At 40.7% G+C, this 27,681-nt stretch overlaps 1 protein-coding gene across 2 annotated transcripts in view; it reads left to right on the top strand.

Moving 5' to 3' along the window:
- Window positions 1-4,715: 4,715 nt before the first annotated feature.
- Window positions 4,716-27,681, top strand: part of RAD51 (RAD51 recombinase) — a 43,308-nt gene continuing 20,342 nt past the window's right edge. For both annotated transcript variants that reach the window (XR_003515863.2, XM_027571681.2), the window contains exons 1-6: window positions 4,716-5,185; window positions 10,247-10,349; window positions 12,872-13,009; window positions 20,936-21,053; window positions 22,596-22,687; window positions 26,664-26,758. Coding sequence is in view for 1 of the 2 variants with exons in the window: in XM_027571681.2 (XP_027427482.1) it covers window positions 10,263-10,349; window positions 12,872-13,009; window positions 20,936-21,053; window positions 22,596-22,687; window positions 26,664-26,758 (530 nt within the window). In the remaining variant the exon portion in view is untranslated. The remainder of the gene's footprint in view (window positions 5,186-10,246; window positions 10,350-12,871; window positions 13,010-20,935; window positions 21,054-22,595; window positions 22,688-26,663; window positions 26,759-27,681) is intronic.

Here is a 27,681-nt window from a genome sequence, read left to right on the forward strand (position 1 = left end):
GTTTGGCTATTGTGGACACTGCTGCTATAAACATCGGGGTGCACGTACCCCTTTGGATCCCTACATTTGTATCTTTGGGGTAAATACCCAGTAGTGCAATTGGTGGGTCATATGGTAGCTCTATTTTCAACGTTTTGAGGAACCTCCATACTGTTTTCCAGAGTGGCTGCACCAGCTTGCATTCCCACCAACAGTGTAGGAGGGTTCCCCTTTCTCCGCATCCCTGCCAACATCTGTCGTTTTCTGACTTGTTAATTTTAGCCATTCTGACTGGTGTGAGGTGATATCTCATTGAGGTTTTGATTTGGATTTCCCTGATGCTGAGCGATGTTGAGCACTTTTTCATGTGTCTGTTGGACATTTGGATGTCTTCTTTGGAAAAATGTCTGTTCATGTCTTCCGCCCATTTCTTGATTGGATCATTTGTTCTTTGGGTGTTGAGTTTAAGAAGTTCTTTATAGATTTTGGATATTAGCCCTTTATCTGATATGTCATTTGCAAATATCTTCTCCCATTCTGTTGGTTGTCTTTTGGTTTTGTTGACTGTTTCTTTTGCTGTGCAAAAGCTTTTTATCTTGATGAAGTCCCAATAGTTCATTTTTGCCCTTGCTTCCCTTGCCTTTGGCGGTGTTTCTAGGAAGAAGGTGCTGAGACTGAGATCGAAGAGATTGCTGCCTGTGTTCTCCTTTAGGATTTTGATGGACTCCTGTCTCACATTGAGGTCTTTCACCCATTTTGAGTCTATTTTTGTGTTTGGTGTAAGGAAATGGTCTAGTTTCATTCTTCTGCATGTGGCTGTCCAATTTTCCCAACACCATTTGTTGACGAGACTGTCTTTTTTCCATTGGACCTTCTTTCCTGCTTTGTCGAAGATTAGTTGACCATAGAGTTGAGGGTCCATTTCTGGGCTCTCTATTCTGTTCCATTGATCTGTGTGTCTGTTTTTGTGCCAGTACCATACTGTCTTGATGATGACAGCTTTGTAATAGAGCTTGAAGTCCGGAATTGTGATGCCGCCAGCTTTGCTTTTCTTTTTCAACATTCCTCTGGCCATTCGGGGTCTTTTCTGGTTCTATACAAATTTTAGGATTATTTGTTCCATTTCTTTGAAAAAAGTGGATGGTATTTTGATAGGGATTGCATTGAATGTGTAGATTGCTCTAGGTAGCATTGACATCTTCACAATGTTTGTTCTTCCAATCCATGAGCATGGAAAGTTTTTCCATTTCTTTGTGTCTTCCTCAATTTCTTTCATGAGTATTTTATAGGTTTCTGAGTACAGATTCTTTGCCTCTTTGGTTAGATTTATTCCTAGGTATCTTTTGATTTTGGGTGCAATTGTAAATGGGATTGACTCCTTAATTTCTCTTCCTTCTGTCTTGTTGTTGGTGTATAGGAATGCAAGTGATGTCTGTGCATTGATTTTTTATCCTGTCACTTTACTGAATTCCTGTATGAGTTCTAGCAGTTTTGGGGTGGAGTCTTTTGGGTTTTCCACATAAAGTATCATATCATCTGCAAAGAGTGAGAGTTTGACTTCTTCTTTGCTGATTCAGATGCCTTTTATTTCTTCTCGTTGTCTGATTCCTGTGGCTAGGACTTCTAATACTGTGTTGAATAGCAGTGGTGATAGTGGACATCCCTGCCGTGTTCCTGACCTTAGGGAGAAAGCTCTCAGCTTTTCCCCATCGAGAATGATATTTGCTGTGGGTTTTTCATAGATGGCTTTTATGATATTGAGGTAGGTACCCTCTATCCCTATACTCTGAAGAGTTTTGATCAAGAAAGGATGCTGTACTTTGTCAAATGCTTTTTCTGCATCTATTGAGAGGATCATGTGGTTCTTGTTCTTTCTTTTATTAATGTATTGTATCACACTGATTGACTTGCAGATGTTGAACGAAACTTGCAGCCCAGGGATAAATCCCACTTGGTCGTGGTGAATAATCCTCTTAATGTACTGTTGTATCCTATTGGCTAGTATTTTGATGAGAGTTTTTGCATCCATGTTCATCAGGGATATTGGTCTGTAATTCTCCTTTTTGACGGGGTCTTTGTCTGGTTTCGGAATCAAGGTAATGGTGGCCTCATAAGATGAGTTTGGAAGTTTTCCTTCCATTTCTATTTTTTGGAACAGTTTCAGAAGAATGGGTATTAATTCTTCTTTAAATGTTTGGTAGAATTCCCCTGGGAAGCCATCTGGCCCTGGGCTTTTGTTTGTTGGAAGATTTTTGATGACTGCTTCAATTTCCTTAGTGGTTATAGGTCTGTTCAGGTTTTCTATTTCTTCCTGGTTCAGTTTTGGTAGTTGATCCATCTCTAGGAATGCCTCCATTTCTTCCAGATTATCTAATTTGCTGGCATATAGTTGCTCATAATATATTCTTATAATTGTATTTCTTTGGTGTTGGTTGTGATCTCTCCTCTTTCATTCATGATTTTGTTGATTTGGGTCATTTCTCTTTTCTTTTTGATAAGTCTGGCCAGGTGTTTATCAATCTTGTTAATTCTTTCAAAGAATCAGCTCCTAGTTTTGTTGATCTGTTCTACTGTTCTTTTGGTTTCTATTTCATTGATTTCTGCTCTGATCTTTATTATTTCTCTTCTCCTGCTGGGTTTAGGCTTTATTTGCTGTTCTTTCTCCAGCTCCTTTAGGTGTAGGGTTAAGTTGTGTATTTGAGACCGTTCTTGTTTCTTGACAAAGGCTTGTATTGCTATATAGTTTCCTCTTAGGGCTGCCTTCACTGTATCCGAGAGATTTTGAACAGTTATGTTTTCATTTTCATTTGTTTCCATGAATTTTTTTTTTTTATTCATTCGAGACACAGAGACACACACGGAGAGAGAATATGAGCAGGGGGAGAAGCAGAGGGAAGGGGAGAAGCAGGCCCCCCGCTGAGCAGGGAGCCCTATGCGGGGCTCGATCCCAGGACCCCGGGATCATGACCTGAGCCGAAGGCAGACACTTAACCATCTGAGCCACCCAGGTGCCCCATGTTTCCATGAATTTTTTTAAATTCTTCTTTAATTTCCTGGTTGACTCATTCATTCTTTAGTAGGATGCTCTTTAGCCTCCATGTATTTGAATTCTTTCCGACTTTCCTCTCGTGATTGAGTTCTAGTTTCAAGGCAGTGTGGTCTGAAAATATGCAGGGAATAGGAATTTCATTTTAATGAAAGGTCAAAGTCACACATATGTAAGGGGCGCCTGGGTGGCTCAGTCGTTAAGCATCTGCCTTCAGCTCAGGTAATGATCCCAGGGTCCTGGGATTGAGCCCTGCATCGGGCTCCCTGCTCGGCGGGAAGCCTACTTTTCCCTCTCCCACTCCCCCTGCTTGTGTTCCCTCTCTCGCTTTATCTCTCTCTGTCAAACAAATAAATAAAATCTTTAAAAAAACAAGTCACATGTGATTTCATTCAGCCAAGAAGGGCTATGGGTTTGCAGATGCTCTAAGGAAGGGGTGTGAAGAAGGGGACGTAAAGGTGGGTATATTTGGTATGGAAGGCAGTTACTATTATCCCCAGGTACTATCTGCAATTACTAAGTTAAGTTGAGTCTACCTCCAGAATGCTTCCTGAATCTGTTCTGTCATTGCTCTAACTCAAGCAAGCCTTCATCCCTAGTCTGAAATACTACAAGAGCTTCCTAACAGTTTTTGCTGTCCTTACTCTTTCCTGAAATCTCTCCTTCATTGCCACAAGACAACGATGGGAGGATTAAATAAAGACTTCATGAACTTTAAAGCATTCCACAAATGTAAAGTAGTGGTGGGGCAAAAAATAGATCTAAATAAAGTAGTACTGGGGGAAAAAATAGATCAAATCAGAGGACTCCTCTCCTTAAAAAACTTTCAATGATTTCCTCATTACCTAAAGAATAAAGACTAAAGCTCCATACATGTTCTTCAGCTTCTTCATAACTTGGAACTAAATGTTAACTTTCCAGTATCAGCGCCTCCGGGACACTTTTCCTCCCTCATCAGACAATACTATGGCTTGACCACGTCGTTAATTTCCATGCCCATACTGTTCTATATGCTCATGTCTTCCATCTCCTCTTCCTTGCCCATGAAACCCCATTCACCCTTTAAAACCAGAATCACAGATCAAAGTTTCCAGTAAACCATGATAAGGTTTACCTTCTCAAAATCAATGTCTCCTTCCCCTGGAGTCTTGCAAATCTCCAGTAAATTACCAAGGTTTGACTAATATTTCAGGCATTTTTCTCCCCTTCACTAGCTCTGTTTTCCAATTCCATCTGTCTACTCAAGCATCCTCAGCTCTACCACCTCCAGGGGCCTAGAAAACGCCAAGCTGCAGGAATTTCAGAGTCTGGAAGCTCAGAGCTAACACAGGCTTAAGATACTTCAGAAGCAAATCAAGAATAGCTCTCTAGGGGGCGCCTGGGTGGCTCAGTTGTTAGGCTTCTGCCTTCGGCTGAGGTCATGATCCCGGGGTCCTGGGATTCAGCCCAACATCGAGGCTCCCTGCTCCGCGGGAAGTCTGCTTCTCCCTTTCCCACTCCCCTTTCTTGTGTTCCCTCTCTCGGTGTGTCTCGCTGTGTCTCTGTCAAGTAAATTAAGAATCTTAATAAAAAAAAAGCTCTCTAGAACCAAGCTTTTCCCCAGAGGGGCTGAGGCGCAGGCGCTGGGCGGTGCATAATGGGAGATGGAGTCTTTGGCCGACCCCACTACCTCTTGGGAGTTGTAGTCCTTGGTCTGGTAAAAGAGAAGGAGGAGGAAACTCCCAAAGTGTGAATTAGTTCTAAGGGGTAAACGGAAAAGGGAACTCCTTAAATATCATGCAAGATCAAGATCCTTGGGCCCATCTCCGGCTCCCCAGCAGCGGGCGGGCGAGCTAGACGGCGGAGCCGGGGAGGGTGGGGAGACGTTACGTTGACGCTGGCGTGACCCTTCCGGAGAATTTGGCGGGATCTCCGAAAGTTGCCGGGCGGGGAGAGCCCTGCCGCTTGAGACTCTGGTCTGAGGAGAGCTGACGCGCCCTGAGGGGCGTAGTTGGGAGCTAAAACTCGCAGGCGTTGTGTGCAGAAAGCCGGAGCAAGGGAGTAGAGAAGTTGGCAGCAAAGGAGGGCGTCTGAAGCCCGTCCGGGGTCGGGCGCGGACCAGACCAGCGGACAGAAGTCGGGGCGCGCAGCCCGCCCGAGTGAGAAGCGCTGTGGACCGAGGTGAGTGTGTGAGGCGTACACCTGGCCTCTTTCTGCGTCCCGGTGCGTCCCCGCATTAACCGGACCGGGCCCGAGGCCCGGCAGCCGGCTTATAGGCCCCTCTGCGCCGAGTGAGAAACCGGAGTTGGCCGGGCGGAGCAGGGGCATGCCTGGGCCCAGCCCACCGTCGGAGCTGGTTATGGCGAAAATTGATGCGGTCCCCAGGCTTCAGAGCTGGGAGGAACCTTAGAAGCCTTCATTTCCAACAACCATTTTATGAGCGGAGGCGAGAAAGCCGAGATCTAGAGAAGTGTAAAGATTTAATGTCACAGCTGTTTGTGTCAGGGCCAGGGTTTCCGGATTTCTGGTCAGTCCTCTTTCCATTACTCCGTGCTTTGCTTACGAAGTACCCGCCTCCAGTTTCCTAAAAGATGTTTTCATTACCAAATGCGGAAGGCCGTGAACGTGATACCTGGGGAATCATCTGTAGTGAGGTGTTTTGGTTTTTTTTTTTTAACTTCTAAAGTGAAGTGTAATACGCATATAGAAGAATGCACAAATCAAAAGTGTATACAGCTCTGAGTTATTTCAAAGAGAATATATCTGTGTAATCACTGCTCAGGTCAATAAATAGAATGTTGTCAGCACCCCCAAAACTTCCCTTGTCCCCCCTGTAGTAGGTCCCTTTTTCTCCCCAAAGGTAACCACTGTTTTGACTTCTAACACCAGTGACTAAATTTGCCTGTGTTTGAATTTTATCTAAGTGATACTATTTATATTTTTGTGTCTGGTTTCGCCCAACATTCTGTCTGTAGATTCATACATATCTTTGTATATAGTAATAGGTTTTTTTTTTTTTTTTTTCCCTATCGAATTCCTTATTCTTTCTGCCTATGGTGGACATTTGGGTTGTTTCTAGTTTCTGACTTTTTAAAGGAGAAGGGCTGCTGAGGACATGCCTATGTATATTTTGGTGCACATGGGTATGCTTTTCAGTTGGTTAGTAATACAGTGTTGAAATTCCTGGGTCATAGCATTTGTCTATATTCAACTTCCACATTTAATGCCAGTTTTCTAAAGTACCAATTTACATTCAAACCAGCAGTGTATGAGTGTTTAGTTGTTTCACATGTTTGCCAACACTTGATATAGTCAGTCTTTTTAATTTTATCTATTTTGGTGGCATATAGTAATACCTCATGGTTTTAATATTCCTGATAATTGGGTTGAGCATTGGTTCATATGTTTTTTTTTTAAAGATTTTATTTATTTATTTGAGAGAGAGAGAATGGGAGACAGAGAGCACGAGAGGGAAGAGGGTCAGAGGGAGAAGCAGACTCCCTGCTGAGCAGGGAGTCCGATGTGGGACTCCATCCTGGAACTCCAGGATCATGACCTGAGCCGAAGGCAATCGCTTAACTAACTGAGCCACCCAAGCGCCCGGTTCATATGTTTATTGACCATTGGATATCTTCTATACTGAAGTGCTTGTTTAGATCTCTGTTTTTCTATTGGGTTGTCTTTCTTGCTGATTTGAAGTTTTTTATATATTTTATTTTATTTTTTATTTTATTTATTCATTTGACAGAGAGCACAAGTAGGCAGAGTGGCAGGCAGAGGGAGAGGGAGAAACAGACTTCCCACTGAGCAGGGAGCCCGACTCGGAGCTCAATCCCGGGACCCTGGGATCATGACCTGAGCCGAGGGCAGAGGCTTAACCCACTGAGCCACGCCCCTGAAGTTTCTTATATATTTTAATTATCAGCCTTTGGTTGTATATGTGGTAAATATTGTCCCCCAACTATAGTTTTTTTTATTTTCTTAATAGTGTCTTTTGATAGATAGAAGTTCTAAATTTAAATGTAGTCCCAATTTTTCAGTCTTTTCTTTTTTGGTTGTTGCTTTATGTATCCAGTTTAAGAAATCTTTATCCTAAAGTCATGAAGATATTTGCTTATATTCCAAAAGCTTTGTTTTTCCTCTTACATTTAGATCTATAATTGAGTTGGAAATGGATGTTTCTTCTGTGTGTGGGGGGGGATGGTTTCTTATTTTGTAAGGCTCGTCCATCAACTCAACACTGTTTATTGAAAAGACCATCCTTTCTCCATTACTCTGCATTTCCATCTTTTTCATAAATTATGAAGGGAGAGGTTTAAATTTAAACTGCATTCAGGTGATTCTGATATTTAGTATTATCACAGGCACATTATGCTAAATCTGCCATCTAAGAGATCTGCATCTGAACTAATCCAGAACAAATGGTCATCTCCAAAGAAGACACAGATGGTAAACAGACACATGAAAAGGTGCTCAACATCACTAATCATCAGGGAAATGCAGACCAAAACCACAATGAGTTATCACCTCCCATCTGTCAGAATGGCTAAAGTTAAAAAGATAAATAAGGGAGCCTGGCTGGTGAGGATGTGGAGATAAAGGAATCCTCGTGAACTGTTGGTGCACTAATTTACATTTAGTGCAGCTGCTATGGAAAACAGTTTGCAGGTTCCTCAAAAAATTAAAAATAGAAATACCATGTGATCCAGTAATTCCACTACAGTGTATTTACCCAAAGAAAACGAAAACACTAACTTGACAAAATATACGCTCCCCAATGCTTATTGCAACATTATTTTTTTTAAAAGATTTTATTTATTTATTTGACAAGAGACACGGCGAGAGAGAAAACACTAGCAGGGGGAGTGGGAGAGGGAGAAGCAGGCTTCCCACTGAGCAGGGAGCCCAGTGCAGGGCTCGATCCCAGGACCCTGGGATCATGACCTGAGCCAAAGGCAGACGTTTAATGACTGAGCCACCCAGGAGCCCCATATTGTAGCATTATTTACAATAGCCATGATATGGAAGCAACCCAAGTGTCCAACCACTCATGAATGGATAAAGGAGATTGTGTGTGTATAAAATGGAATATTACTCAGCCATTAAAAAGAATGAGATCTTCCTGTTTGCAACAATATGGGGGGACCTAGAGGGTACTGTGCTAAGTGAAATACGTCATACAGAGAAAGACAAATACCATATGATTTCATTTATATGTGGAGTGTAAAAAACAAAAATAAATGAACAAACAAAAAGCAGAAATAGACCCATAAATACAGAGAACAAACTGATGGCTCCCAGAGGGAGAAGGAGGGATGGGTGGAATAGGTGAATGTGAGTGAGAGGTACAGGCTTCCAGTTATGGAATGAATAAGTCACAGGAATAAAAGGTACAGCGTAGGGAATATAGTCAGTGGTATTGTAATAATGTTGTATAGTGACAGGTGGTAGCTACACTTGTGAGCATAGCATAACATACAGAGTTGTCAGATCACTATGGTGTACACCTAAAACCAATGTAACATTGTGAATCAACTATACTTAGGAGGGGGGAGGGCGCCTGGGTGGCTCAGTTGGTTAAGCGGCTGCCTTCGGCTCAGGCCATGATCCTGGAGTCCCGGGATCAGGTCCCGCATCAGGCTCCCTGCTCAGCAGGGAGTCTGCTTCTCCCTCTGACCCTCCCCCCTCTCATGCTCTCGCTCTCTCTCTCTCTCTCTCTCTCTCTCTCATTATCTCTCTCAAATAATAAAATCTTTAAAAAAAAAATAATTTTTAAAAAAAGGGGGAGAACAAATGGTCCTCTTTTGTCAAATTTTGAAGAATGGATATTTCATATGTGTTCTCTTTTGTGTTAAATTTATCCAGATTGTTAAATTGTCCAGATTGTTTTGGTGTGATTTAAATTCATTTATTCCTGTGAACATTAAGACTTGTTCATTTTGGGGGTGCCTGGGTGGTCCAGTTGGTTAATCCTCTGACTCTTGGGGGTGGGGAAAGACATTCATTTTTACTAACACCTTTGAAGATCATTAAAATTTTTTGTTCTCCATTCTTTTCAACCGGAGCAATTTTAACTATCATAATAGCCTGACTAGGTATGGGCCTAATGCTTTATGGGAGATTTCAGACTGAGCAGGGTACTTGAGTGTTATTTATTGTGCATTCAGTGAGGTCTGAAATTGATTAAAATGGTGATGTTTAAATTTCATACATCCCCCCCTTTTTTCTTAAAGATTTTATTTATTTATTTGAGAGGGAGAACGCGCATGAGCCAGGGGAAGGGCAAAGAGGGGAGGGCTCAACAGGGAGTTGAGCAGGGAGCCTGATATGGGACTCGATCCCAGGACTCTGGAATCATGACCTGAGCTGAAGGTAGACACCTAACCGAGCCACCCAGACGCCCTAAATTTCACACATTCCTATTGGAAGAAGAATATGTGACTACAAGCTATGGTCCTTGGCTAAGGTGGGAAGTACTTCTCATCTCAGTCTACTGCCTTAACAGGAGTGGAGGCTTATGGGCAGTCATTCTGTACCTTCATTTCACTCCTCTCCCACCACCCCCAAACCCTACTTGCTGGAAGGAAACAATGAAGTTGAAACAGTGTAACAGACTCATCAATTTTTTTAAAAGTACTTTTATTTTTATTATTCATTTATTTATTTTAAAGATTTTATTTATTTGAGAGAAAGAGTCAGAGATAATGACAGCACAAGTGGGGAGGAGAGGAAGAAGCAGGCTCCACTTAGGGAGCCCGACTTGGGGCTCGATTCCAGGACCCCAGGATCATGACCTGAGCTGAAGGCAGACGCTTAACCAACTGAGCCACCCAGGCGCCCCTAATTTTTTTTTTTTTAATTTTAAGTAGAGTCTTGGAAAGTCTGCATTCATTTACCAAATACTTACCAAACAACTAATATTTAATGTATCGGGGTATACACAAATAAATAAGACTTGGCCCCTACTCTCAAGGAATATGAAGCAGGGGAACTGGGGACATAGTTGGTCTAGTTAAGCTGTGCATCTTTAAGAAGCAGACTAGTCCTGACTCTTCCTAAACTATTTCTGATAGAACTAGCTAGGTGGAAGGGAAAGCTGGTGAGATATGTTTTTTTTTCCTGCAGTAGGAAGGAGAGGTAGGTCAGTGATTAGACCAAAAGACTAACGAGAAATTCTTCAGAGATTTATTTCAAAACAAAGTTTGCAGCTCTGTACTTTTTCTGGCCATCTCTATTTTTCAGTATTGATTGCGGAGTAATGGCTATGCAAATGCAGCTTGAAGCAAATGCAGATACTTCAGTGGAAGAAGAGAGCTTTGGCCCACAACCTATTTCACGATTAGAGGTATGTACTTAGTTAATTTTGGAATTATAATGCTAGATTAGAGTCTCCTACCTCTTGGGAGAAATCATAACCTTTTCATAAACCATTGATTTATTACCTAAGGTCAAACCCAAATTAGAGTTTTCAGAAATGTTATCAAGGATCCTGTAGAAAGGCTTGAGATAATTGCTAAACATATCTGGCCAGATCTCTTGTTTAAGAATTCTACTTTATCATTTTTCTTTCTCAGAGTTGGATTGTCAAAAACTAAGAAGCCCTAGGATCCCATGGTGGAGTCTCTGTGATGTTTATACTATGTATGAAATTACAGTCCAAAGAATTAAGAGTGGCCTGGGACAGCTATGCAGGAAGAGAGAGGAGCATTGTCTCTCCACTGACCCATATCTGTCTGAAGTTACTAGCAAGACAGCTGTCGTGGTCAGGGAGAAGGGCTTGTGGGTTTTTTTGTTTTCTTTTTTTTGAAGATTTTATTTATTTATTTGAGAGAGAGAGAATGGGAGACAGAGAGCACGAGAGGGAAGAGGGTCAGAGGGAGAAGCAGACTCCCTGCTGAGCAGGGAGCCTGATGCGGGGCTCAATCCCAGGACTCCAGGATCATGACCTGAGCCGAAGGCAGTCGCTTAACCAACTGAGCCACCCAGGCGCCCGGGCTTGTGGTTATTAAGGTATAAGAGCCAAGCTCCAGTTCAGGACTCTGCACAGGAACATCAAGCACTAGAGCTGGAGCCTTGCACTATTTCTTCCCATTGTACCAAGGCCCCACAGTGTGAACGCAGCTGACATAGGCTGAAAGAAGTAGGAGGGAAAGCAGAGAAAGCCTTCATTCTTCTGTCTCTTTAAAACATATTCCTACGGGGCGCCTGGGTGGCTCAGTTGGTTAAGCGACTGCCTTCGGCTCGGGTCATGATCCTGGAGTCCCGGGATCGAGTCCCACATCGGGCTCCCTGCTCGGCGGGGAGTCTGCTTCTCCCTCTGACCCTCTTCCCTCTCATGCTATCTCTTTCATTCTCTCTCAAATAAATAAATAAATAAAATCTTTAAAAAAAAATAAAAATAAAATAAAAACATATTCCTACTACCCCCAGCTAAGCTTCAGGACTCCAGAAGTTAATTTAAACAGGTTTGTGATAAATATTACAGAGTTCAGCATCACAAATTCTGGTATCATGAGCATCCTTATACCCACACATGCATTTTGCTTATTGCTTAAATATTAATAGTAGAGCTTATTTCTATTGGCAGGTACTGTTCTCTCCCCTCTCAAAAACCCTTTCTAACCCGCAAATACATAAACATTCCACCACTAACTAATATTGTCCCAGCAGTCATAGCTTCAATGGCTAATAAAATCAAAGCTGAATTTGTAATATAGGTAGGAAGAGGTATCTTTGGGTGGTTTATTTTGAGAAATTGGTATATGAGTCCTTGACCAAAAGTAGTTTTCCCCCATTTTCTTTTTTAAGATTTTATTTATTTATTTGAGAGAGAGAGCGAGCATGGGCAGGGGGAGGGGCAGAAGGAGAAGCAGACTCCCCATTGGGCAGGGAGCCTGACACGGGGCTTGATCCCAGGAGGCTGGGATCATGACCTGAGCTGAAGGCAGACGCTTAACTGACTGAGCCTCCCAGGCACCCTGGTTTTCCCCCATTTTTAATGTCAGTTGTTAGAGCTTTTCAGTCATTTTGCTGCCCTCAGCTCTGGGGCAGCCTTATCTGTTTACTCCAGCTTAGATTAAGAAAAAAAAAAAAGATTTTTTTTTTTCTTTAATGTGTGCTTGATGTAGAAAACATTGGAAACACCGGTTTAAGGTGGCTTCTTAGGGCCCAGTGTTTCAAAGTTTGTTTTGTTTTGTTTTTTTTTTTTGACAGAGAGAGCATAAGTAGGGGGAGTGGCAGAGGGAGAGGGAAAAGCAGACTCCCCATTCATCAGGGAGCCTGATGCAGGGTTTGATCCCAGGACCCTGGGATCATGATCTGAGCCAAAGGCAGATGCTTAATGACTGAGCCACCCAGGCGCCCCTCAAGGTTCATTTATTTATTTATTTATTTTAGATTTATTTATTTGACAGAGAGAACACAAGTAGAGTGGCAGGCAGATGGAGGGGAAGAAGCAGGCTCTCTGCCGAGCAGGGAGCCGGACTCGGGGCCTGATCCCAAGATCCCAGGATCATGACCTGAGCTGAAGGCAGCTGCTTAACCGACTGAGCCACCCAGGTGCCCCTCAAGGTTCATTTAGAGTCCAGTCATAAAAGGTTGAGAGTTACAGGTTTATTCCAGTGCCTGTGAATTAGTGGTTTGGTCCCAACTCATGATGAGAACATGTACATGGGATTACCAGTTTAAAAGTATTGGTTTTCAAAATGAAAAGGTTGATAATTTGTTATTAAATACCTCATGTGTAGAGAATACTTTTGCATATAATATCACGGTTCTTTAAAACAGCTCTGAAGTGGGTAGGGCAAATATCTACATTAGATGAGAGAACTGAAGCTTACATTTATCCATGGTTTTCTTCACTTGCAGCAATGTGGCATAAATGCCAATGATGTGAAGAAATTGGAAGAAGCTGGATTCCATACTGTGGAGGCTGTTGCCTATGCACCAAAGAAGGAACTAATAAATATTAAGGGGATTAGTGAAGCCAAAGCAGACAAAATTCTGGTAAGTACTGCTTATGTGATGTAGGGAGGCATTAGTGGGAATAGTACAAAAGGATATACAGTGAAAAGTTGCAGTGTTCCTCCTTCATCCCTCATTGTGTCATCGTGTTTCCCTTTACGGAGGTGACTGCACTAGTTAATTATCTTTGAATGTGCCTCCTGGCATAAATTGGGATTGTCTCTCATGGAAATTAGTTTCATGGGGTATAAGTACCGCCAAATTGACAAGTTTGCATTCCCACCAACAGTGAGTGGTATGTACCTTATCTTTCTAGAAATTTTGATCTCGTGCCTTAGAAATACATTCATTAGTATGTAGCCACTAAAAAGAGTTTCAAAAAATATTCGTTGACATAGGAAAATGTTCCTGATATAAGAAAGCAGGGTAATAAAACACATAAGTATGTACATATATACATGGTTGGTTTCTGTTTTTAAAAATGTGTATATGTATAGCACATACACAGGATAAATACACTAAAATATTTGTGGTGTTATTTCTGGATGGTAAGAATGTGAGTAATTTTTATTTTTGCCTTGATTTTCTAAAATTTCTTCATTTTGTATAATAAGTTTTACTTCCAAATAGAAAAGTTGTTTTTATTTCTTGTTAGCTAACTAATCATAGGCAAGATTCTCCAATAATGACAAGAGAATGTGATTTCAAATCATGTGCTTAGTTTTGTTTTTTTTTTTTTTTAACTTTAATGATATAAGTGATTGTACTGGCTTAATAGAAATGAAGTAGTAATCTTGTAATCCCTTATGGCATTTTAACTTTGAAATCTCATCCCTTTCATACATACTCTCATCTGACCTTCATAACAACACTGAGAAAAATAGGTAGGGCCAGTATTATCTCTGTTTTACAGATAAAGAAACTTAAGGTACAGTGGTTCAAGTATTTACCCAAGGTCATGCAGGCAGTGGCAGAACTAAAACTAGAATCCAGTTATTTTCATCCTATCATATTATGATCTTTTCTCATTTTCCTCCAGTGTCTTACAGCTACTATTAATTTTTCTTTACCGTTCATAATTCTCCATGATTACATTTTATTTTATGCACTTATCCTTTGGTATTTATATAGTTATTATACAGTTGGGTATTTTTTTTTAAAGATTTTATTTATTAGAGCATGAGTGGGCAGGATGGAGGGAGAGCAGGAAGTAGACTTCCCACTGAGCAGGGAGCCCGACTCGAGACTTACTCCCAGGACGCCGTGATCATGACCTAAGCCATAGGCAGATATTTAACTGACTGAGCCACCCAGGTGCCCCTGTAGTTATACATTTGGTTAGCTTTACCCTTGAACTTTTATATAGCGTAAAGTAAATATCTATAAAATTGCATTTTCATATTTTATGTTGATTACTATTATAGTTTCACAGAAATTTTTCTCTGAAAAGATTTTCAAAGCCTAAAGAATATTCCAAAAAGACTGCGTCCTCTGTTATTGGTTAGCTACAGTGTATATACTGCCATGTAACTTAGTCAGATGAACAATATCTGAGATTTGTGAGTACTTACTATTTCCTATATTAATACATGCACAACCTGATGAGTTCTGTTTCATTGGGTATTATATTGAGAGCTTTGAATTTTTAAGCACTGGCAGGGATTTTACTTCATTTATTTAGACCACTTTATAATAGTAACTCAGGGCTGAAAAGTAATTTTTTTTTTTAAAGATTTATTTATTTTTAGAGAAGAGAGAAAGAGCATGACCAGGAGGGGCAGAGGGAAAGGGAGTGAGAATTCCAAGCAGACTCCGACATGGGCTTGATCTCACGACTCTGAGATCATGACCTGAGTAAGCCAAAACCAAGAGTCAAATGCTTAACCAACTGTGCCACCTAGGCGTCCCCAAAGTTTTCATTCTTAATTTAAGTCCTTAGAGGAAAGATGTTGCTATCCATGGAAGTATGAAGTTATCTTTTTTTTTTTTTAAGATTTATTTATTTATCTGAACATGGACCCTGGTGCAGGGCTCAGTTCTCACAATCCTGAGATCATGACCTGAGCTTAAACCAAGAGTTGTGTGTTTAACCAACTGTGCCACCCAGGTGCCTCTGAAGTTGTCATTTATTGTATTATTCAGATATGTTTAAGTGGTGACTTAATTGGGAATGACAGTTCTGAGCCCCTGATACCTCATCGAAAGAGTATGTGTGATACTATGCCAGTAGATGTCCCTAAAGTCTATTGGTTGTTTTCTTTCTGGGCATTAATATTTGTGACAGAACAAATCCTGACAGGATCTTTGCTTATGCCTTGTCAGACCTTAGTTTTAGAAATCAAATCAGGGCTCCTGGGTGGCTCAGATGGTTAAGTGTCTGCCTTCAGCTCAGGTCATCATCCCAGGGTCCTGGGATCGAGTCCCGCATCGGGCTCCCTGCTCCTTCAGAGCCTGCTTCTCCCTCTGCCCCTCTCTCTCTCTCTCTCTCTCTCTCTCTCTCTCTCTCTCTGTCTCTCATGAATAAATAAAATCTTAAAAAAAAAAATCAAATCAGTGTCCTGCTTTTATGAAAACACAAAAACCTTTAATAAAGCAAAATGAGATGTGCAAAATGATACAGAGCTAGGTCTATTTTTCTTTCCTCTTTGATTTTAGACATATTGTAAATTTCTAGTAGATAAAGATTGATGATGTTATTTGCTTTTAAAGGTTAAAGAAGATTTCTTCAGTCTGGCACCTGGGTGGCTCAGTTGTTAAGCATCTGCCTTCAGCTCAGGTCATGATCCCAGGGTCCTGGGGTCGAGTCCCACATGGGGCTCCCTGCTTGGCAGGAAGCCCGCTTCTCCGTCTCCCACTCCCCCTGCTTGTGTTCCTGCTCTCACTGTCTCTCTCTCTCTGTCAAATAAATAAATGAAAATTTTTTTTTTTTAGATTTTATTTATTTATTTGACAGAGACACAGTGAGAGAGGGAGCACAAGCAGGGGCAGAGAGAGAGGGAGAAGAAGGCCTCCCGCAGAGCAGGGAGCCCGATGTAGGGCTCGATCCCAGGACCCTGGGATCATGACCCGAGCCGAAGGCAGATGCTCAACGACTGAGCCACCCAGGCACCCCAATAAAAATCTTAAAAAAAAAAAAAAAAGATTTCTTCAGTCACTAGAGCTATTCCCCCAAAGTCTTTGAGATTTTCTTCTTTTTTTTTTTCTTTTCTTTTTTTTAAGATTTTTTTATTTTAGAGAGAGCATGAACGGGAAGGGCAAAGGGAGAAGGAAAGAGAATCTGGAGCAGAAAACTCCATGCTGAGCACAGAGCCCCAGGTGGGGCTTGATCTCACGACCCTGAGATCACAACATGAGCCAAAACCAAAAGTCGAACACTCAACTGACTGTGCCACCCAAGCGCTCCTGAAATTGAGATTTTCAAAAAGAATATCCACTGTTACAGTGGAGAAAGGAAAATAAAATCCATTTGTAGTATGTAAATCAAAGTGGTTAAGAAAGATTTTATGAACGATTTCATTCAGAAGGTTACAGATTTTTATGTGATCTTTTCCACATTTTCAAAGTTTAATTTTAATTGGCTTTTGTTGAACTGTGTTTTCTTGGTGTACTGTAAGCACTGACAGGTTCAGCACCGTTATTTTTTGTAATATTTTTCATTTTTTAAGATTTATTTATTAGAGGACATGCGTGCACTTGTGTGTGCAGTGGGAGGAGGGGCAGAAGGAGAGAGAATCCCAAGCCGACTCCCTGCTGAGTGCAGAGCCCCAAACAGGCTCCATCTCACAACCCTGAGATCATGACCTGAGCTGAAATCAAGAGTCGGTCGCTTAACCGACTGAACCACCCAGGTGCCCCATAATACTTTCCTTCTATTCACCATTCTATGTCTTATGTCCAAGATCTGGTAGTTGCTGGCTATTGAAAACTATAGATTTAAGACTTCACCTAGCACAGATGAAAGTAATGCATTACATTAAGTGTGAGAATAAAGTTCTCCCAGATTAGGCAGTTGCATGGTTTTTACTTCACATTTCACTTGGTTATAATATTTTGTTCGTGTAAGGGCTCATCTTCTAGAAAATTTAGGAGTTAAAAATGACAAACAGGAAAAGCATCTCCTATGTTTTTTTCTTTTTTTTTTTTAAGATTTTATTTATTTATTTGAGACAGAATGAGAGAGAGAGAGAGAGAGAGAGAGTACATGAGAGGGGGGAGGGTCAGAGGGAGAAGCAGACTCTCCGCTGAGCAGGGAGCCCGATGCGGGACTCGATCCAGGGACTCCAGGATCATGACCTGAGCCGAAGGCAGTCGCTTAACCAACTGAGCCACCCAGGCGCCCTGTTTTTTTCTTAGCAGTTTGTTATTAAAATTTCTTAACTTACTGGGCGCCTGGGTGGCTCAGATGGTTAAGCATCTGCCTTCGGCTCAGGTCATGATCCCAGGGTCCTGGGATCGAGTCCCGCATCGGGCTCCCTGCTCCTTGGGAGCCTGCTTCTCCCTCTGCCTCTCTCTCTCTCTCTCTGTCTCTCATGAATAAATAAATAAAAAGTTTAAAAAAAATAAAAAATAAAATTTCTTAAGTTACTGTAATGCTGAAAGAATTTTACAGTGAAAACTCATGCACCCACCACCTAGACTCTACCATTAACATTTTAATATATTTGACTTACCACCTGTCTATTCATCTCTATCCAACAATCAGTCCATCTTGGATTTTTTTTATACTTTTCAAAGAAAGTTGAAGATGTCAATACATTTCCCCCTAAATATTTCAGCATACATTAATTAGGGTTCAGTAGTGGTTTATAGTCTCACTCATGCCCTTGCTTTGGTATTTGTATTTTCTATTTTTCATTAATCTTCATTTTTCCTGAAGATTAGTAGAAGTTATATAGGAAGAGAGATCATAGAAAAAAAGAAGGGAAGAAATTCTCAGATATAATAGAAAATTTGCCAGAGCTAAAGGGAAGCAGAAATCTCACATAGTAAGAACTCATTGAGTGTCAAAGACCCACAGCTAGACACATGAGTGTGAAATTTCAGTTTATCAGTCATAAAGAAGATTCTGAAAGAATTCAGAGGAAAACAATTCTAAAGGAACAAAAATCAGAAAGACTACCTTTTTTTTAAGATTTTATTTTTTTAAGTAATCTCTACACCCATTGTGGGGCTTGAACTCAACCCTAAGATCAAGAGTTCCATGCTCCACCAACTGAGCTTGCCAGAAATCTGACTGGTAGAAACTAGTAGAACAATGCCTTCAAAGTTCTGAGGGAAAATAATTTTTTTTTTTTTTTAGATTTAATTCATTTGAGAGAGTGTACAAGCGGGTAAGCGGGTGGAGGTGCAGAGGGACAAGAAGACTCCCCGCCGAGCGCGGAGCCAAACGTGGGCCCCAATCCCAGGACCCCAAGATTGTGACCCAAGCTGAAGTCAGATGCTTAACCGACTGAGCCACCCAGGCACCCCTAAGGGAAAATAATTTTAAACCTAGAATTCTGTTCCAGCAATTTTATTAACCAAGTACTTGGGCAGAATAAAACATTTTCAGAAATAAAAGAACTCAGAATATTTTTCTCTTATCCACTTTCTTAGGAAGTTACTTGAGGATATACTTCAACAAAATGAGGGTGGAAAACAAAAGATCTAGGTTAGAATCCAACTCAAGTACTCAGTGAAGGAGGGTTCGGGACAGTAGTTAACCTAGAGAGCAAACAGCCCAGTTTGGAGAAGAGAAGGAACTTCAGGTAGAAGGGTTTCAGTAGAATACATGGTAAGAATGAGAGGTTGGTAAATTTGAGAAATGATAAAGTCAGAAAACACTGGAGAAAGACATGACTCAGATATAAAAGCAAGGTAAAATGGACCATGATTTTAAAACTGGTGGCGTATAAAAAAAATGATTTGAATTTCACAGCAGAAACCTATGAGGGACATTGAGTTGTTAACATTGGAATTTTAGTGAAAGAATTGTACTTCTAGAACACTGTTTGGTGTTGCAATGAATTAATTTACAAAGCTGTAACATAAATGTAATGAGTTTTCAAGTGAGATAGTATTAGAGAAGTTTAGAGAATAATTTAAAGCTACTACTCACCTATTCCTTGATTTTCTTTTTTCTTTGTGTAAAGTTTTTACCTTTTTTTTAAAGATTTATTTATTTATTTATTTGACAGAGACACAATGAAAGAGTGAATACAAGCAGGGGGAGTGGGAGAGGGAGAAGCAGGCTTCCGACAGAGCAGGGAGCCCGATGCGGGGCTCAATCCCAGGACCCTGGGATCATGACCTGAGCCGAAGGCAGACGCTTAACCAACTGAGCCACCCAGGCACCCTGTGGAGTTTTTAAATGATAAGTTTAATCTCTGCTTGCTATGGATGTATTCAGATTTTTCTTTTCTTCTTCTTTTTTTTTTTTTTATAGTCAGACTCCGTTTATTTTACCGAATTTAGATTCAGGTTCAACTAGGGATGCCTCGGTGATTCAGTTGGTTAAGAGTCCTGGGATCGAGTCCTGTATTGGGGGGGGTCCTTGCTCAGCGGGGAGCCTGCTTCTCCCTCTGCCTGCCGCTCCCCTGGCTTGTGCTTGCTCGCTTGCTCACGCTCTCTCTCTCTCTCTCTCTCTCTCACAAATAAAATCTTATAGATTTAGGTTCAACTAATGATTTGTGCTTTGACTTGGATGATTTTGATGAGTTTTGGATTATTGAGTTTTAATAGTTTGTATCTTTCTAGGAATTTGCTTATTTCATTGAAGTTATCTAATTTGGCATAGAATTCTGTTTTTGTAAGGTTGATAGTAATGTCCTTTTATTCCTGATTTGTGATTTGAGTCTTTTTTTCCTTGATCTAGCTAAAGGTTTATCAATTTTGCTTGATTTTTAAAGAACCAACTCCTGGTTTCTTGATTTTTCTCTAGTTCTAGTCTCTATGTTATTAGTTTCTACTCTAATCTTCCTTCCTTCCTTCCTTCTGCTTAGTTTGTTTAGTGTGCTTTCTCTAGTATCTTTTATTTATTTTAGAAAGAAAGCACGTGAGCATGAGCAGGAGGTGCAGAAGGAGAGGGAGAAAGAATCTCAGGCAGACTCCATGCTGAGCACGGAGTTTGAAGCAGGGCTCAGTCCCAGTACCTTGAGATCATGACCTGAGCTGAAAACCAAGGGTTGGATGCTTAACCAACTGCACCATCCAGGCGCTCCTGAATGCACTTATTTTAAATTTTGGAATTAATTGATTATTGAAAACTTATCAATGACTGAAAAATAGGATATAAATGTTTTCAACCTTGACAGCGTAAAAGAAAAGGTACAGCTGACAGAGATGGGGAAGGTAGACATGGAGGGAAAAGTGATTAAAGGACAGATGTCCTCATTTAACAGAGTAGGAAGTTAAGAGAGTCTGTGGTTGATGGAACAGGAAATGAGAATTTAAATATTTTGTTAGACTTCATACTGTATCGTCACATTTGTCATGAGTCGGGCGAAGTACATATGTGTGGGTCTATAATAGGTTTTTTTTATTATGTGGATGTATTACTTGAATTAACAATTAAAAAATTAATTTTCATGGAGTCTCTAAATTAGCTTATCCTTTAGTTGCCAGAGAGAGAAAATAATCCTAGAACTAAAACTATTAGTATATTGATGACTTTTTATTTATTATTTTTTTAAGATTTTATTTATTTGTCAGAGAGAGTGAGCACAAGCAGGGGGAGTGACAGGCAGAGGAAGAAGCAGGTTCCCTGCTGAGCAAGGAGCCCGATGCAGGACTCGATCCAAGGACCCTGGGATTATAACCTGAGCCGAAGGCAGACGTTTAACTGAGCCACCCCGGAGTTCCTTTTGATGACTTTTTAAAGAGAAAGCACTCTGGAAATTTTGTTACAATTTGTCTCTTCCCACAGTATGTCTGATTCTTGTTTTACTAATAATCATATTTTGTTGATTTGACATTTCTTATTTTTCCCAGACGGAGGCAGCTAAATTAGTTCCAATGGGTTTCACTACTGCAACTGAGTTCCACCAAAGGCGGTCAGAGATCATACAGATTACTACTGGCTCAAAAGAACTTGACAAACTACTTCAAGGTATAGTAATCCCTTATCCTCGTCTGTAAACTGCAGTTAGCAAAGCATCCAGGTCACAGAACAAAACTAAAGTATTTGGGTAGAATTTATCTGTTAGATACAATTAAGAGATAAGAGAACTGTCCACATTGAAGAAGTAAGACTGCTGCCGGGAGGACCTTACTTATGCTAAAATTATCTGCCAATGAAATAATTGAATTTCTGTTTAATACTGCATTCAGAGAGAGAGTAAGCATCCTCTGCTTACTTTAACACAAAGTTGAAAATCTGATAACTAAAACACTCCATGTTTGAATACTGTGTTATAGTATCAATGCATGGTAGTGCACAGTAGTTCACACTAAACTTTTGGACTTTATGGAAACCTGTAAAGTTTTTGAACTTTTGAAAACATTGCTGTCCTAAATTATCGCAAGGTTAGTTTTTTTCTTGTTTCCCCAAATATTTAATCATTTAAGTTTTATTTAGGGTGTAAAATAGTATGCATTCAGGAATATGTGCAAATTACTTAATAACTCCATGCTTCAGTTTTATTGTCTTCATGGTGAGGATAAAAAGACTTCCTACCTTATAGGTTATTGGAATTAAATGAAATGGTACATATATTTGCATAGCACGAAGCCAGGTACACAAGAAACATTTAGTAAATGTTAGATGATATCTCTAATTTTTACATTTACTGCTTATTGACTTGTGATGGTTTAGTTCTATATCTTGATTGTGGTGGTAGTTACATGAAGCTACAGATGTGATAAAATTGCATAGAACTATACACATGTACACAAATGAGATGAGTGCATTTATAACTAGAGAAATCTCAACAAACTCTGTGGGCTGTCTCGCTGACAGTTTTCTGATACTGATACTGTGGTTACATAAGATGTTAACACTGGGGGAGGCTGACTGAAGAATTCTTGGGACCAGGGTGCCTGGGTGGCTCATTTGGTTAAGCATCTGCCTTTGGCTCAGGTCGTGATCCTGGGGTCCTGGGATCGAGCCCCACATCAGGCTCCCTGCTCCGTGGGGAGCCTGCTTCTCTCTCTCCTTCTGCCTGCCGCTCCCCCTGCTTGTGCTCGCTCTATCACTCTCTCTCTCTCTCTCTCTGTCAAATAAATAAATAAAATCTTTTGCCAGAGAGAGGGGGAAAGAGAGCGAGCACAAGCAGAGGGACAGGCAGGCAGAGGGAGAAGCAGGCTTCCCACTGAGCAAGGAGCCTGATGTGGGACATGATCCCAGGACCTTGGGATCATGACCTGAGCCAAAGGCAGGTGCTTAACCGACTGAGCCTACCAGGCATCCCTAAATAAATAAAATCTTAAAAAAAAAAAAAGAATTCATGGAACCTCCCTGTACATTTCTTTGTGATTTTCTGTAAATCTAGAATTATTTCAAAATAAAAAAGTATTTTAAAAGCTGTTCTTGTTGAAAATTGAATTTCCAAATTATGTATACATCTTTCTGATGAGTTCCAAGGACATTTCTATGATTATTGTTTCTAAACATTTGTATTTTACTAAGAGGTGTTTCTTACTGCTCTTTTAGGAGGAATTGAAACAGGGTCCATCACAGAGATGTTTGGAGAATTCCGAACTGGGAAGACTCAAATCTGTCATACGCTGGCTGTAACATGCCAGGTAAGCTTTTGGGCTCTAACCAAATCAGCAAAAATTAGTTGATTGCTATTTGCAAGCATCTTTTGGGATGGACATTAAGGGCACTTTATCCCTAAGACTGCAGAATTACTCCACGTCCTAGAAACTTTAACGCCATTGTTTTCAGATTATTTCATCGTTTCAGATGTTTTCTTACCATCCACTATGCCTCCCCTGTTTTCACCTGCCCTCTTCAGTAGTCTAGATTTTATGATTTCACCATTAAAGTCATTCTTCAGATATATATTCCCCACCTAAAGAGATGTAAGTCTTAGATGAACCCTTCTAAGAGGCTTCTCTGAGAACTGTCTTTTTTTTTTTTTTTTGAGAGAGAGCAAGAGTGAGCAAGAGAGCATGACTTGGTTGGGGGGAGAAGCAGACTCCCTGCTGAGCAGGGAGGCTGATGCCAGACTGGATCCAAGGACTCCGAGATCATGACCTGAGCCAAAGGCAGACGCTTACCCAACTGAGCTATCTAGGCTCCCCATGAGAACTGTCTTCTTAGTGCCTATTCCTTAATAGCTGATCATACTGGAGAAAAATCATACCATAAAGCTGATTGTCTTTAAATTCAAGCTGACAGACATCAGATTAACATCCAATACTGCTTAGCAGACCTACTAAATTTGTTGAGGCATTCTTTTTCCCATTCAGTAAGACAGTTCTCATGCTTTGTTCTTTCTTCTCAAACCTTCATGCTCCTGTTGAACCCTCACTCAGCCAATGACCAACCTGTTCTTCACATCAAATTTATAAATCCACCTACAATTATACCCATCTTTTCTTATCTTGGGCTACAATGGAAAAAGTGTCTCTTTTCTTTTCAAAACCCCATGCTATCAGTGTGATCTGGTTTACCTCTGACCACCTTCTCAAGGACTCTACTCCTCCATTTTCTGCTTTACCTCTGTATTAAGTATCTCTTCCAAAACTTTTTTTATTTTTTTATTTTTTAAAGATTTTATTTATTTATTTGAGAGAGAGAGAATGAGAGATAGAGAGCATGAAAGGGAAGAGGGTCAGAGGGAGAAGCCGACTCCCTGCTGAGCAGGGAGCCTGATGTGGGACTCAATCCCGGGACTCCAGAATCATGACCTGAGCCGAAGGCAGTCGCTCAACCAACTGAGCCACCCAGGCGCCCCCCAAAACTTTTTTTACTTATAGTCTCATTCATAGGAGGATTTGGAAACAGACACAGTAAATTAATGTCTAAGATCATGTTTTATTGAAATAATAGATTAGTGGGTGGCTCAGTAGGTTAAGTGTCCGACTCTTGATTTTGGCTCAGGTCATGATTTCAGGGTCATGAGATCAAGCCCTGCGCTGTGCGTGAAGCCTGCTTGAGATTCTCTCTCTCCCTCCACCCTTACCCCCCCCAAAAAAAGAAGAGGCGCCTGGATGTCTCAAAGGGTTAAGCATCTGCCTTTGGCTCAGATCATGATCTCCAGGTCCTGGGATTGAGCCCCATGTTGGGTTCCCAGCTCAGTGGGGAGTCTGTTTCTCCCTTTCCCTCTGCCTTTCCCCCTGCTTGTGCTTTCTCTGCCTCTTTTGCTCTCTCTCTCAAATGAATAAATGAAATCTTTTTTAAAAAAGAAAAAGGATGCTAATTCATTAATTACAGAAAGGATTACATTTCACCAGCCTAAGAGCTAGAACTAGAGGTATAGAGAGGATGTTACATTACGGCTTAATAAACATCATCTGCTCTCATTTGTTCAGATTTTCTTAACTTAATGAAGTGAAACTCTATTACATTAGATCTCTATCTAATAATGAAGTTACATAAAGTTGAGAGCCACAGATCACAAAAATGAACAGACCATGTTTCTTTAAAGTACTAGACTAATTTTAAAATTCAGAGAAGACAATTTTTCATACATACCAATTTTAAATGCATATACCCTTTGACAGAAAATGTGGCTTACACAACTATTCACATATAGTCAAGGATAAATGTACAAAGAATTTGCACCACAGCATTATAAAATGGTGAGAGTTCAAAACAACCTACATCACTGTAAAATAGGAAGAAGAGTTAAATTATGGTACTATAAAAATAGCTAACTTGGTGGTGGTGTTCCAGTCCAGTAGTACAAGATGACTGCAATGACACTGGAGGGCAAGATGGAGGAGACAGAATGGGCTGGAGTGCAGAGTATGCGGTCCATCCCCTACACTGGGACCTTTTCCACTTTTCTGTCAGTCTTCCTACCCATACCCAGTCAACTATGGTCTCCCTTCTGCCCACAGAGTTCTTTGTAGCTGGAAAAGAGCTTCCTCTCTTGCTAGCACTAAAGATGACAGAAAGTGAGAGAAGTGGGGCTCCTCATTCATCTTAATTCTTTAATTTTTAGCCCCTTGAGTGTCAAGATTTTCTCCTCCCCCAAAAAACTAAGCATTTGCTGTCCTCTTAGCCAGTGATTTCAAACCTTTCCTTTGTCAAGACCCTCTTTTGTTGTATACATATCCTTTGCTCCTTCCATGGATTCTTAGGATTTAAAAGATTTATCTGCCAACTTTTGAAATGATAACAGTCATTTTTCCTTTTCCGAATTAACAAAGCCTCTGTAACTGAGCTAAGGTGAGTGCCTTAGAGGTGGAGAATATCATCAGTTCTCAAAGTGCTTTCTGTATGTCAGGCACTGTCTTAACACTTTGTGAGTTACTTAATCTTCAGAACAATCCCATGAGGTGGGTTTTATCTACCTTTTAAGGAAAAGGAAACTGGGATTAATATTCTCAAGGCAACATAGTAATGGCAGAACCACATATGAAGAGTGTTGTATGAAAATGCAAGGGGCGCCTGGGTGGCTCGGTTGGGCGACTGTCTTCGGCTCAGGTCATGATCTCGGTGTCCTGGGATCGAGCCCCGCATCGGGCTCCCTGCTTGGCAGGAAGCCTGCTTCTCCCCTTCCCACTCCCCCTGTTTGTGTTCCCTCTCTCGCTGTCTCTCTCTCTGTCAAATAAATCTTTAAAAGAAAAAATGCATAGGTGATGATGATCTGGAAGATTACTTCTGGAAGATGGGAGTGATGAAGAGCTTTCAATTTTTACTCATTTCTATATTGTGTGAATTTTTAATACAAGGATATGGTACTTGCATGATTTTTAAAAATATTTTCTCAGAAATAGGAAAAGAAATAAAATTTGATGCTTCTTGGCCCTTACTGTGAAATGTCCTAAAGGATTTTCCTCAGAATTTAAAGGTGAATTATTGCTCCAAAGTAGATTGCTAGGGTGGAAACTGCCCTTTAGCATCATTCACGTAAAATTTGTAGAACTCAAAAGGTGTCTGGCATAGGATGGGTAACCTAAAACCAAGAATTCCCTAAGTCGCTCATAAGACAATATTGATGGCATTCCTCCCTTTTCTTTTTTTTTTTAACTCTATTTTGCTTTTTCTCCTTTAATTTTTAACATCTGTAGATACTATTGGAATAAACACCTTTTTTCTTCTCTCTCAGTCATACTTTAAACTTACGAAGAATGCTCCTAGGGCATTGCCAAGCCCCTTTAGGGACCTGCAGAAGCAAACTGCTTAATAAAGTGAAGTGTAAGTGTGGTCTGGATGTGACGAAATTAATTGGGTATTGGATCAGGGTCTCTAACTTATTAAAGCTAGGGTAGTAAATGATGTTTCCAAAGGTTTGTACTCTTGAGAGAATTGTTCGATCTTGTGTTGGTATTCAGTCATAGAATTTTATCACCTACTTTGGACTGTATTTCCAAGCAGTCCAACTCTGGCAAGAGTCTGGCTTTGTATGCTGTGGAACACCAGGAGTTTCATATCTACTACTAGCTGTATTTCTATCAGAAGGGAATGCCTCCTCCTCTCTACTTCTCATTGACTCTTTAAAATGTTTTTTCCCTTTGCTTTATTGGGGGTGGGTGGGGAAGTTGATTAGTTACATCAGAAGTACAGTGTTAATTTCCACACTGTTCTTTTTGTTCTGTCTAGCTTCCCATTGACCGAGGTGGAGGAGAAGGAAAGGCCATGTACATTGACACTGAGGGTACCTTTAGGCCAGAACGGCTGCTAGCAGTGGCTGAGAGGTAGGTTACTGAATTAGATGAGAGAAATCTTTTTTTTTAATATTTTATTTATTTGAGAGAGCAAGAGCTGGGGGGACAGAGAGAGGGAGAAGCAGGCTCCCCACTGAGCAGGGAGCCAGACACAGAGCTCAATCCCAGGACCCCAGGATCATGACCTGAGCCGAAGGCAGACGCTTAACTGACTGAGCCACCCAAGCGCCCCTAAGATGAGAGAAATCTGGCTGCACCTGTCACTGTAGTGATTGCCAGGGTTCGTATGTCTGAAGAGTGTTTCTTCTCTTACTGGTCTGAATCCCAAAGTTATATGTGTAGTTCAGAAGAATGACCTTCCTTAGAAAAAAAGTACTTTTTTTTTTTTTTAAGATTTTATGTATTTATTTGACAGAGACAGCGAGAGAGGGAACACAAGCAGGGGAAGTAGGAGAAGAAGAAGCAGGCTTCCCGCTGAGCAGGGAGCTCGATGCGGGGCTCGATCCCAGGACTCTGGGATCATGACCTGAGCCAAAGGCAGACGCTTAATGACTGGGCCACCCAGGTGCCCCAAAAAAGCACTCTTTAAAATCTATGAGTTATTGTCAGACTGGATAAAAAACTATATCCAACTATATGCTGTTGTCTAGAGAAACACTGTAGATTGAGAGACACAAATAGGTCGAAAGAAAAAATAATGGGAAAAGATACTGCATCCAAACAGTAACCATAAGAGAATTGGCTATTCTACTATCAGACAGTATAGACTTTAAGACAAAAAGAAAATACATTACTAGAGATAAAGAGGAACATTTTATAATTAAAAAGTCAGTTCATTGGGAAAATAGAACAATTACAAACATATCCATACCTTAATAATAGGCTCCAAAATATGTGAAACAAAAACTGACTTAATTGAAAAGCAAAATAAGCAATTTAACCATAATGACTGG

The sequence above is a fragment of the Zalophus californianus genome, chromosome 6, assembly GCF_009762305.2.
Source record: "Zalophus californianus isolate mZalCal1 chromosome 6, mZalCal1.pri.v2, whole genome shotgun sequence".
NCBI classification, from domain to species: domain Eukaryota; kingdom Metazoa; phylum Chordata; class Mammalia; order Carnivora; family Otariidae; genus Zalophus; species Zalophus californianus.